Genomic DNA, 11,687 nt, shown 5'->3' with positions numbered 1-11,687 from the left:
AGACAAGGACAATGATGCTTTCTTCTTTATAAATTTGGTTTTATTTTTGGCAGAATTTCATATACACAAAAGCAAAGTCCTCGGCAGAAAGCCTGAACTTCTTGTATTAAAATGGAACTTGCACAATATATAAGGACAATCTCCTCATCAAAAAACACGAAGGCTCTCAAGACTGTTAACATCTGTAACCGATTGAAACTGCTAACTTGATTTTGGCTCTTGCAAATTTCTGTTTATTTATGTTCCCCTTAATTTATTTTATTTTTTGTACTCACTTTTGTCTCACTGTCCTTGTCCCTCTCTCTGTTCCTCATTGTACTACCACAATGTCATCTTTTATGTGATTCCTGTTTTACTTGACTGTATGTCTAAAATGTGATAAATAAAGTTTTTAAAAAAATCCGACAAACAGGGTCTGGGAGATGTTTTGGTGGAGGTCATGACCTGGCTCAATGATTTAGGAAATGTCTGATTGAAAGCAACACTTTATTGCTCACCTTTTCATCATTTATAAATAAACATAATTATAAGAAGACTCTCAGGTAACCTCACAGGTATGTTTGGACTGTGGGAGGAACCCACAGGAACAGGCAGAACACGGAAACTCCGCACAGACAGAGCCAGCCGGATTCAAACCCCGGACCTTGGACCCGGACCCCGGATCTCTGTGAGTAACGCGCTGCTCCACCGCGCAGACCTGTCAGTGAGCCGACACGGATAATTGAATCGACAGAGAGCCTCACACGCTGCTATACGATCTTTGGAACTACCGCGGTTAGTGCTTAAGGATGCTTCCGGTTCCGCTGTAACCCGGAAACACAATAACAGCTGGAAACAGCGGATCGATTAGCTGAGCGAGTCCGGCTGGTTTGTTGTTTATCCTCGGTTATCTGAGCACGGTGGGTCGGTACTGCGGTGGCAGGAGGAGAGCCGACATGAAGACCCGGATTGGCGGATCAGCCTGAAGCCTGTTCCCGTTAGCAGCCTTTAGCATTAGTGCTACGGCTAGCGCTGCTAGCACGCTGAAGCTAATAGCAGCAGTAGCTGTGGTCCAGTGAGAGCGAACGGCTGCAGGTTTGTCTGCTTTTTACCGTGTACTTCCCTCAGAGAGATGCTAACTGTTAGCCTCCGAGTGTTTTAGTGTGTTTGTGGTCTCACAGCCGGTTTCACTCCGAGCTCTGGAAGCTGATGTTCCTCTGGGTCAGGCCGGTGTCCCAGCTTAACTTGTTGGATCCGTTTACATCTTCCAGATTAAAGATCTCCAGCTCGTGCAAATGCATACACGCATTATTTCCAGACTACAGCGAAATTATTTGTAATTAAAAACAGAGATTAGAAAGTCTAACGCCTGGTCTCGTGTCTCTGTGTTTCTGTAACGTAAATAACGAGCGGACATTTTCCTCACACACCACCGATCAGCTCCACGGACACTCCAGTTTACACGCCTGTTCGCCCGTCGGCGGTTTAATACCTGCCCACGTTACCTAGCGATGTCACAGTTTAACGTGGGCAGATACGTGTCGTCCTCACAACAATCTGTAGGAAATGAGCAGATGTAGCTCGTGTTTCTACCGTCATGGTTTAAAGATGGCAAACAGAGGAGGGAGGATGGACGCCGAGCAGCAGAGCCCGAGACTCCTGCACAGAGACATTAAACACCACAGCAGCACAATGAAACCCAACATCACACCGACAGCTGACGTCTGATATATTTACATGGAAAACTACAGATTGACAGCCTGTTTGACCCTGACCACACCCTCCAAATAAAACCTACAAGAACTAAAAATATTTGCAGGCACATACTCGAGGGTCAAACACATTTTTCATTCTCAAACCTTCTATTCAGTAAGGCAGCAGAGACTCTCCCCCTAAGCAGCTTCTGGATCAGTCACATTTCATGCAAAGCTCGTCCCCAAAGGCTGATATGGAGCAGGAGGCCAACGAAAGAAACCCGGAAAACACGACATAGCCGAGCTGGGCCCTGAAGTAAAGACATGTCCACACAGGCGCTCTGTGATCTTCAGAACTCCAGAATTCAAAATCCTGCTCCTCACATACAAGGTCTTAAATAATCAGGCCCCATCTTATCTTAATGACCTTGTAGTACCATATCACCCTATTAGAGCACTTCGCTCTCGCTCTGCAGGCCTACTTGTTGTTCCTAGAGTATTTAAAAGTAGAATGGGAGGCAGAGCCTTCAGTTTTCAGGCCCCTCTTCTGTGGAACCAGCTTCCAGTTTGGATTCAGGAGACAGACACTATCTCTACTTTCAAGATTAGGCTTCAAACTTTCCTTTTTGCTAAAGCATATAGTTAGGGCTGGACCAGGTGACCCTGAATCCTCCCTTAGTTATGCTGCAATAGACGTAGGCTGCCGGGGATTCCCATGATGCACTGGGTGTTTCTTCTTCACTCACTATGTGCGTGTACACCTCTCCTTCTGTTTGTCTTTCTGCAGCGCAGCTTCGAGGCACGATGGGGAACCAGCTAGCGGGCATCGCCCCCTCTCAGATCCTGTCCGTGGACAGCTACTTCTCCGACATCGTCGATCACGAGTACGATAAGAGCCTGGGCAGCACGCGCTTCTTCAAGGTGGCCCGGGCCAAACATCGCGAGGGCCTGGTGGTGGTGAAGGTCTTCGCCATCCAGGACCCGTCGCTGCCGCTGACGAGCCACAAGCAGGAGCTGGAGGAGCTGAAGATTCGCCTGCACTCCTGCCAGAACTGCCTGCCTTTCCAGAAAACCTCTCTCACCGAGAAGGCCGCCATCTTGTTCCGCCAGTACGTTCGGGACAACCTGTACGACCGCATCAGCACGCGGCCGTTCCTTAACAACGTGGAGAAGCGCTGGCTCGCCTTCCAGATCCTCAACGCCGTCGACCAGGCTCATAAGGCTGGCGTGCGTCACGGGGACATCAAGACAGAGAACGTGATGGTGACCAGCTGGAACTGGGTGCTGCTCACCGACTTTGCCAGCTTCAAGCCCACCTACCTGCCCGAAGACAACCCCGCCGACTTCAACTACTTCTTCGACACGTCTAGGAGGAGGACGTGCTACATCGCCCCCGAGAGGTTCGTAGATGGAAGCATGTTTACCACGGAGAGCGACCAGAACACGCCGCTGGTGGACCTGACCAACAACAACCAGAGGAGCCGAGGGGAGCTGAAGCAGGCCATGGACATCTTCTCTGCAGGTACGGAGGCGTTGCTGCAAGCTTCCATCACACTTCCGGTGATAATGTTTGTGTGCTTCTGCACTCAGAGGAACGCCAGACCTCATCTGTGTGTGTGTGTGTGTTTTCAGGCTGTGTGATCGCTGAGCTGTTCACAGAGGGCGTCCCGCTCTTCGATCTGTCCCAGCTGCTGGCGTATCGTAAAGGACACTTCCAGACGGAGCAGGTCCTCATGAAGATCGAGGACCGCAGCGTCAGAGAGCTGGTACTGATTTATGACCCGGCTGGTAATTCAGCACAGAGCAGCTGAAGATGAGCTGTTGTGACTTCAGGCTGACAAATGTTAGAGTCTCACTCTTTGATCAATCAGGTTATTCTGGACTTGCATTAAAAAACTCTGAGGTGCTGCCTTTTGTGGAATTTTCCACCAACAGGAAAAGTCTTTAAAACCTGGGCAGGTGAAAGAGCCAGGAATCTTTTTTCAATTGAACTTTATTTACACGGCGCGAAATCACAACAACAGTCGCCTCAAAGCGCTTTATATTGTAAGATAGACCCTACAATCCTACATACAGAGAAAAGCCCAACAATCACATGACCCCCTGTGAGCAGCACTTTGGAGACAGTGGGAAGGAAAAACTCCCTTTGAACAGGAAGAAACCTCCAACAGAACCAGGCTCAGGGTGTGTGTGTGTGTGTGTGTGTGTGTGTGTGTGTGTTGGAAGCAGGATGTGGTGCAGGTGTGTTATATTCTGAAATGTTTCGGTGTTATAATAAAGACGTTTGGCCAAAAACAAACAGGAAGTTACAAGAACCGCTCTTAAGGAAGGAAACGGCGTCTGAGCGCTGCGGCAAGTCCTGACAAAGTAAAAATAAATGTTTCATCAAATGGAAGCGTTTACTTCCCGGTCGAGCTGAGGTCGTGTGGAGCTCTTACTTGGTCTTACTTTGAAGGTGGCGAGTGCAGCGCCCACAGCGAGGTCTTTACCGGTGTGTGTGTGTGTGCTTCCTGTCAGGTGGCCCAGATGGTGCAGCGGGAGCCCGAGAAGCGGCTGACGGCAGAGGAGTATCTGAAGCAGCAGCGAGGCAAAGCGTTCCCGGACATCTTCTACACCTTCCTGCAGCCGTACATGGCGCAGTTCGCCAAAGAGACGTTCCAGTCGGCGGACGAGCGCGTGCTCATCATCCGCAAAGACCTCGACAACATCCTGCACAACCTGCACGGAGGTCACGCGTCTTTGAGGGTGAAACTTGGAGAGGGTGAAAGTCTGCTGCTGCCGAAACCTGACTGTTGTTGTTTGTTTCCCCTCAGGCTCCGCCTCCTCTTCGCCCCAGGATGGCAGCGATGGCGTGACGAGCTCCCGTGAGGAGCAGGGCCTCGTCGTGCTCGTCTCCGTCATCACTTCCTGCCTCCAGACGCTGCACTGCTGCGACTCCAAGCTCGCCGCGCTGGAGCTCGTCCTCCACCTGGCCCCCCGGCTCAGCGTGGACGTCCTGCTGGACCGCATCACGCCGTACCTGCTGCACTTCTGCAACGACCCCATGCCCCGCGTGCGCGCCCAGGCCGTGCGGACGCTGGCCAAGGTTCTGGCGCTGGTGAAGGAGGTCCCGAGGAACGATGTGAACATCTACCCCGAGTACATCCTGCCGGGCATTGCCCATCTCGCCCAGGACGACGCTACCATCGTCAGGCTGGCGTACGCAGGTCAGTGACTCAGAAACGCCGCAGACGCACGCCGCGCAGGTTTAGATCGTTGACACCTTCTTTGTCCTCTCAGAAAACATCGCCCACCTGGCCGAGAGCGCGCTGCGCTTCCTGGAGCTGGTCCAGGAAAACAACGTGAACACGGAGCAGGACCTGAGCAGCGAGGACGCGGAGGAAGCGCTCCACCCCAACGAAAACTACGACTCAGGTATGCCCCGCCCTCGGTGCTGTTTATAAATGCGTCGCTGTGCGTCCATGTGACGAGCTCGCTGTATGTGTGCTGTGCAGAGCTGCAAGCGCTGCACGAGATGGTGCAGCAGAAGGTGGTGACGCTGCTCAGCGACTCGGAGAACATCGTCAAGCAGTCGCTGATGGAGAACGGCATCACGTGCCTGTGCGTCTTCTTCGGCCGGCAGAAAGCCAATGACGTCCTGCTGTCCCACATGATCACCTTCCTCAACGACAAGAACGACTGGCACCTGCGGGGCGCCTTCTTCGACAGCATCGTGGGTAAGCGCGCCAAACTTAACAGCAGCGCCCTCTGTGGTCAGAAGCGGGAACTGCAGCTGGTGTGCTGTGAGGTTAGCTACCAGCAGCAGCTAAAGACGAGTATAGTTCTCTTCCATCACAGTTTACAGGCTTTAGAGGCCAGTGTTTGGAGGCTGGAGTGAAGCAGACGTAGAAGCTCCTCAGTCTCGACGCCACAAACATCTTCTGGCTGGAAGAGTAATATTCTCAGCCGCTGAGACAGATCGTTTAGGATACCTGTGCGCGTTTCTGCTTCTCTGCCTCGTTGAACTGATGTAGACTCGGTGACATCGCCATAGAAGTCCAATCAGTTTTTCAATTCTGAGGAGTCAAAAGCTTCAAGTTCTCCGGAAAAACACAAACAAACAAACAAAGGAGAGCATAAACATTAACTCATGATCCGAGGTCATAAAGACATCTTTGAATGTAAATGTAAGGACGTGGAAGAGAAGGTGATGCTAAAGAGGGCGGGGCAAACAACTAACAGGGGGAGGAAGGGAAACTGATGAATACAAAATAAAGCAGGAAATAAGAAACGCTCTCTCTCCCTGTGTGTGCCTGCAGGCGTGGCGGCGTACGTCGGCTGGCAGAGTTCGTCCATCCTGAAGCCGCTGCTGCAGCAGGGTCTGAGCGACACCGAGGAGTTCGTCATCTACAAAGCCCTGAACGCGCTCACCTGCATGTGCCAGCTGGGTCTGCTGCAGAAACCGCACCTCTACGAGTTCGTCGGCGACATCGGTAAGCGAGTCTCAGGAGCTGTTTCCCTCCAGCGGCTTTCGCGTGTTTTAGCCGTGGACGTGATGTCACTAAACCCGGTCTGTCTCCTTCCGCCTGCCATAGCTCCGTTCCTGTGTCACCCCAACCTGTGGATCCGTTACGGCGCCGTGGGCTTCATCACCGTAGTCGCACAGCACCTCAACGTCGCCGACGTCTACTGCAAGCTGATGCCCCACCTCAACCCCTTCATCACCCAGCCCATCATCCAGGTGAGTCCGCGCCACCGTCGTCACGCTCGCACCTCCTGCGTCGTCCTCACTTCATCCGTCTTCATCTCCCCGCAGATCGATAAGGAGCTTGTTCTGCTCAGTGTCCTGAAGGAGCCCGTGAGTCGCTCCATCTTCGACTACGCCCTGCGCTCCAAAGACATCGCCACGCTCTTCAGACACCTGCTGCTGCGCCAGAAGAAGCGCGCGGGCACCATCCCAGAATGCCCCACGCCCGATGACCCGGCCATCGCCCAGCTCCTCAAGAAGCTGCTCTCGCAGGTGAGAACACGTTTTATGGGCTCCGCCTCACTGCTGCCTCTGCTGGATGCTACAGGAACTGCAGGCTGTGCTTGCTGCGCCATGATGTTTCTCTGCAGCAATGCTGGCTGCAGTCACAAGGGGGCAGCAACACACAGCTTTTAGCCTGTTGTTTACACACACACAAATCTGCACTCACATTTTAATTGCATGCTTTTAGTCACTTTATACAATCTATCACGAGCATGCTCAGTGAGAGGCCAGCACGAGATCTGACAGGTTAATGAATTAAACACATTTAGCAACAAGAAAACGACGAGCAGTGTTTAGCCTCCTGCACGGCTCCGCCCTCGCTCAGCTTCATGCATGAAACCTGCACGTTCTTCACTGACATGAGGCCGAGGCTTTTCATGTCGTGGTTTCTCTGAAGATAAAGGATTTGTTTGTCCAGCTGATTTGAAAGCTAAATTCTTCTGCGGCTGTCGGTGTTTGTTCCTGACTGGATGTGGTCGACCTTCTCGACACAGTTAAACACATTTCGCCTCTGATCAGTTCCTGTTACTGGAAAGGAGGAAACAGAGATGATGATTAATCATGTGGACGGCAGAAGTTCAAACTGAGGAATCCAGAGGTTTATCACCTCGTCAGTGTGAGGAGTGTAGATAAGGATAAGTCTGCTGAGTCTCAGAGCTCCTCCTGCGTGATCATGATCAGTTCCTCTGGCGTCCAGCAGAGGCAGCAGCGACTCAGTCCCCATAGACTCCCGTGTTAAAATGAACACGCTTACAGCCTGACTGATCGTTTCCACCTTCATAATAAGTGAATGAGCCTTTCTGCTCACAGCAGAGACGAGTGGAGGGAGATGATGTGCTTTAACTCCTCCCACCTCATTTTATTCACACGACTTGTTGACAGCAAATGATCACCGCCGTGCGGACTCTGTTCTCAGGGCATGACCGAGGCCGAGGAGGACAAGCTGCTGGCGCTCAAAGACTTCATGCTGAAATCCAACAAGGCCAAAGCCAACATGGGCGAGCAGAGCCACGCGGGGGAGGCGGGCCAGACCGGCGTCATCGACCTGGCCACGCTCGGCATCACCGGCCGCCAAGTGGACCTGATCAAACCCAAAGCCGAGGGCGAGGACAAGCGAGGTAACCCACATCCCATCCACACAGCGAGTTTCACATACACATATGAAAGTTGGTACACAGTTGTAACGTGCTAACGTGGACCAAAAAATCCACCGGACCCACGTCCCAAACCTGCAGGAAGTCGGCCATTTTTAATTAAAAATGCCCTTCTGGTGCGGATTCGACCATTTCCAGGTGTCACACTTTTGCAGACTCCTCCTCGGGATTTATTGGATCAACTTGGTATGGGGTCACTCTACACTGCACGCCTGGGCCATGTTAAATCGAGGAGCTTTAGAGTTTTCGTCGTGGAGCGTGTCCGCGGCACCACAGCCAATGTTCGACACTGTGAGGCTTCGCTGTGGTTAAGCTGAGTCGGTCTTAGGTAGGGCTGGGTATCGAAGAATCCATTCTGATCCACAAGGTCCTGATTCGATTTGAATCGGGGACATTTTGCCTCAGACAGCCAAAAATGTTATAACTCTGATCGTTTATCAGCACGTATCCATGTATAAGACAAAGCTGACGCTGTGAGGCTCCATCAGAGGTGTGAGCATCACCGCAGACGTCTTTGTGTCAAAGTAACTGAGGATAAAACATGAAGCAGGTTCTCCTGTTCTGGCTTTTTATAGCAGAGAAGCTTCAAACTCTTCTGCAGTCGATCAAAGACTGAAGCAACCTGATGCTGCTGAAGTGAAGCAGAGTCACAGAGGTTCGATCACAGCTGAGCAATCATTGAAGTCTAAATGTCTTCAGTCTGAACAGAGGTGAGGCTTTCTGCTCGGAAGGCAGTTAAATGTAAAAAACCAGCAGCTGACAGGCTGTAAACAGCTGTAGACTTGTGTGTAATAAACAAGCGAAAAATGCAGAAAACAGAGATTCAGACGGGAAACTGTTGCTGAGAGAGAGAGAGAGAGAGAGCTGTGCATGAAGTGTGATTTTATCCTGGTGGAAGCAAAACAGCAAAAGTCAGAGTGAATCCATGACGATGTTTATGTGAAGCGTAGTTTGGATCTTCTTTTGCTGCTGGTTCGGTCAATAATGTTTGGAGAGACATCAAACTAACAGCTTCAGAATCGGCGCAAAAAGGGTGTAAACACAAAGCTCGACCCGCCGACACATTGGAATCAGCGAGCTGTCGGCTTTCAGCCCCGACCGTGTCCGTGCCGTCGGGTGAGAAAGGCGACGTCTCACTGATTCTGATGCGTCGGCGCTGTGTGTTTACGTCTTTGTGCAGAAGCCTGTTCCTGCTCTCATTCACTGTTTTGGTGGTTGTTGAAAATTTGTGAGATTGAACTTGAGATTCTGGCGTTTCGAGCAAAATAAATTTATATTTAAAAATCTATTCAGGATTTTAATGAATCGATATCACGTTATCCAAGCCAGAATCGATTTTAATCAGAACATCGATATTCAAAACCCAGCCCTGGTCTTAGAGGCGGGTAAGCTCCTCCCACATTTTTTACAGTTTCACAGCTGAGTGACATGAAACTGAACTGAACTTCAGTGTTGTTGTTTTGTTTGTGCTTCATTGCACTTTCCTGTTCCTGCAGCTGGTCTGCTGATCAGGCCGTAAACACGACCCACTGCTGCCTCTGCTGGACGTTAGGGGAACTGCAGGGTTTCAGCTCTGATGCTTATTGTTTTGTCGAGTGTTTCCATGTGTCTGTTGTGATGTCTCTTGTGGGGTATGTAAAAGGTCCCGCTGCTTTGAAACAATCCTGTTCCAGATGTTTTTGTGTAATTCCGCCACAGTAATCGGCTCCATCTGCAGCCACACATGTGAGAGCAGCAGATTGTTGAAGAAAGACGCTCTCTGGTCTGTCTCATTAATCACTTTGGCTTTGTGATCAGAGAGCGGCCGACAGATTCACTGCATCTAATCAAAGCCCTCCAAAATAAAAGTATCTCATCTCGACGAGCACATGAAGAATTATTCGAACTTCATGTGCTCGTCACACTTTCTTTGTGTGACATTTGTTTCGCCTTCTCCTCGGATTTAGTTTCACTGATTGTGGAAGCTGCTTCATCTGAGCTCGTGGTTAACGTCCTGTTTGCATGTCTGTCCCACAGCCAGGAAGCACACCAAGCAGGACTCCACCATGAACGAGGAGTGGAAGAGCATGTTTGGATCTCAGGAGCCGCCCTCCAGCCAGCCCGCCACGGTAACGCCACCCGACATTCGTACGCTGCTGTGCCGGGTCCCATTTAGTCTGAGAGCAGATGTGCACGACTATTCTCAGAGTTTAGAGGCTGCAGGTACAGAGGGGCGGGTCTAAAAGCATCAGGGACATTTGTAGTTTGACTGCTCACCAGACAACACTCAAAACAATGCATTGTGGGTAAACTTTCTGGGTTCTTCATCACACCTGCAGCTGTGTCGTCATCATATTCTAACGTAATTGTGTGTCAGTGCTGTGGAGGAGGAACCATCGTTAGATTTCATCTTCAGTGGGAGGAAACCTGCTCGACTAAGGTTTCACGCCTTCCTTTCGCGCGCCCCGGGGCATGATGGGAGATAATTCTGTGGTTCTGGTTCCTTTCAGTCGCTAAACTTGGGTTTGGGTCCTGTTCGCAGGCCGCCGACGGGCCGGGGAGTCAGATCAGGAAGAGCACCGCGGCTCTGGCGGTGCCCGTGCTGCAGTCGGTGGCAAGCGGCCCCGCCTATCAGCGACGCCTCAACACGTGCAAGGCCGAGCTTCAGCAGCTGGTGCAGCAGAAGAGGGAGCAGTGCAGTGCCGAGCGCATGGCCAAGCAGATGATGGAGAGCGCTGAGTGGGAGAGCCGACCTCCTCCTCCAGGTAAGCGCCACCGCACTCGCAGCGGACCTCGGGCGGGGCGCGGGCGAGCTCACACCTCACACAGCTGTGACTGTTTCAGGGTGGCATCCGAAAGGCCTGCTGGTCGCCCACCTGCACGAACACAAAGCTGCCGTGAACCGCATCCGAGTCTCCGACGAGCACTCCATCTTCGCCACGGCTTCCAACGACGGTACTGTCAAAGTGTGGGACAGCCAGAAGATGGAAGGAAAGACCACGACCACCAGGTGAGGCCCTCAGGTGTGCCTGCCCCGCATGCAGAAGCGGCGCCGCGGAGTCACTCACCCTCACCGTGTCTCCGCAGGTCTGTGTTGACGTACTCTCGCATCGGCGGCCACGTGAAGACGCTGACCTTCTGTCAGGGCTCGCACTATTTAGCCGTGGCCTCGGATAATGGATCCATCCAGCTGCTCGCCGTCGAAGCCAACAAACCGCCAAAATCCCCCAAAGTGCAGCCGTTCCAGAGCAGGTAACAGAAACCCGACGACACAGTTCAAGATAGCCGTGTTTGAGATGAGCACCAGGATATCTGACAGGAAGTCGGTCTGTGCTCTTTCAGGTCTCTGGACCTGCAGGAGGACGGCTGCACGGTCGACATCCACCACTTCAACTCCGGCGCCCAGTCGGTGCTGGCGTACGCCACCGTCAATGGCTCGCTGGTCGGCTGGGACCTCCGCTCCAACTCCAACGCCTGGACGCTGCGCCACGACCTCCGCCTCGGACTCATCACGTCCTTTGCCGTGGACATGCACCAGTGCTGGCTCTGCCTCGGTCCGTGTGTCCTCACATGAAATCTGTTTGTGGTGGCGGCAAAACGGTTTTAACAAAGACATGCGTCCAGGTGTCGCACGAAACATTCACGTCTCTGTGTTTCCTGCAGGTACGAGCAGCGGCACCATGGCCTGCTGGGATATGCGGTTCCAGCTGCCCATCTCAAACCACTCCCACCCTGCCCGAGCACGAATCAGACGGCTGCTGATGCACCCGCTCTACCAGTCGTCTGTCATCGCAGGTCAGCTGAGTCGCCTCAGAGTTCGTTTCTGTTAAAGTCTCCACAGAGTCATAAGTGTGTGTGTGTGTGTGTGTG

The 11,687-nt window shown here is 52.1% G+C and overlaps 1 protein-coding gene across 1 annotated transcript in view; it reads left to right on the top strand.

Annotated features, from left to right (window-relative positions):
• The first annotated feature begins 780 nt into the window (after window positions 1–780).
• The window catches only part of pik3r4 (phosphoinositide-3-kinase, regulatory subunit 4), a 12,788-nt gene continuing 1,881 nt past the window's right edge, over window positions 781–11,687 (top strand). The window contains exons 1-17 of the mRNA XM_026184921.1: window positions 781–1,074; window positions 2,461–3,195; window positions 3,306–3,439; window positions 4,191–4,401; window positions 4,487–4,879; window positions 4,953–5,087; window positions 5,168–5,389; window positions 5,972–6,145; window positions 6,248–6,393; window positions 6,469–6,672; window positions 7,601–7,802; window positions 9,855–9,946; window positions 10,360–10,582; window positions 10,662–10,827; window positions 10,905–11,069; window positions 11,160–11,371; window positions 11,481–11,612. Coding sequence (XP_026040706.1) covers window positions 2,478–3,195; window positions 3,306–3,439; window positions 4,191–4,401; window positions 4,487–4,879; window positions 4,953–5,087; window positions 5,168–5,389; window positions 5,972–6,145; window positions 6,248–6,393; window positions 6,469–6,672; window positions 7,601–7,802; window positions 9,855–9,946; window positions 10,360–10,582; window positions 10,662–10,827; window positions 10,905–11,069; window positions 11,160–11,371; window positions 11,481–11,612 — 3,529 coding nt within the window. The 5' untranslated portion in view covers window positions 781–1,074; window positions 2,461–2,477. The remainder of the gene's footprint in view (window positions 1,075–2,460; window positions 3,196–3,305; window positions 3,440–4,190; window positions 4,402–4,486; window positions 4,880–4,952; window positions 5,088–5,167; window positions 5,390–5,971; window positions 6,146–6,247; window positions 6,394–6,468; window positions 6,673–7,600; window positions 7,803–9,854; window positions 9,947–10,359; window positions 10,583–10,661; window positions 10,828–10,904; window positions 11,070–11,159; window positions 11,372–11,480; window positions 11,613–11,687) is intronic.

The sequence above is a fragment of the Astatotilapia calliptera genome, chromosome 11 (genome assembly GCF_900246225.1).
Source record: "Astatotilapia calliptera chromosome 11, fAstCal1.2, whole genome shotgun sequence".
In the NCBI taxonomy this organism is placed as follows: domain Eukaryota; kingdom Metazoa; phylum Chordata; class Actinopteri; order Cichliformes; family Cichlidae; genus Astatotilapia; species Astatotilapia calliptera.
Note: the sequence above shows the minus strand (reverse complement) of the source record. Positions and strands in the feature narration are given on the sequence as shown.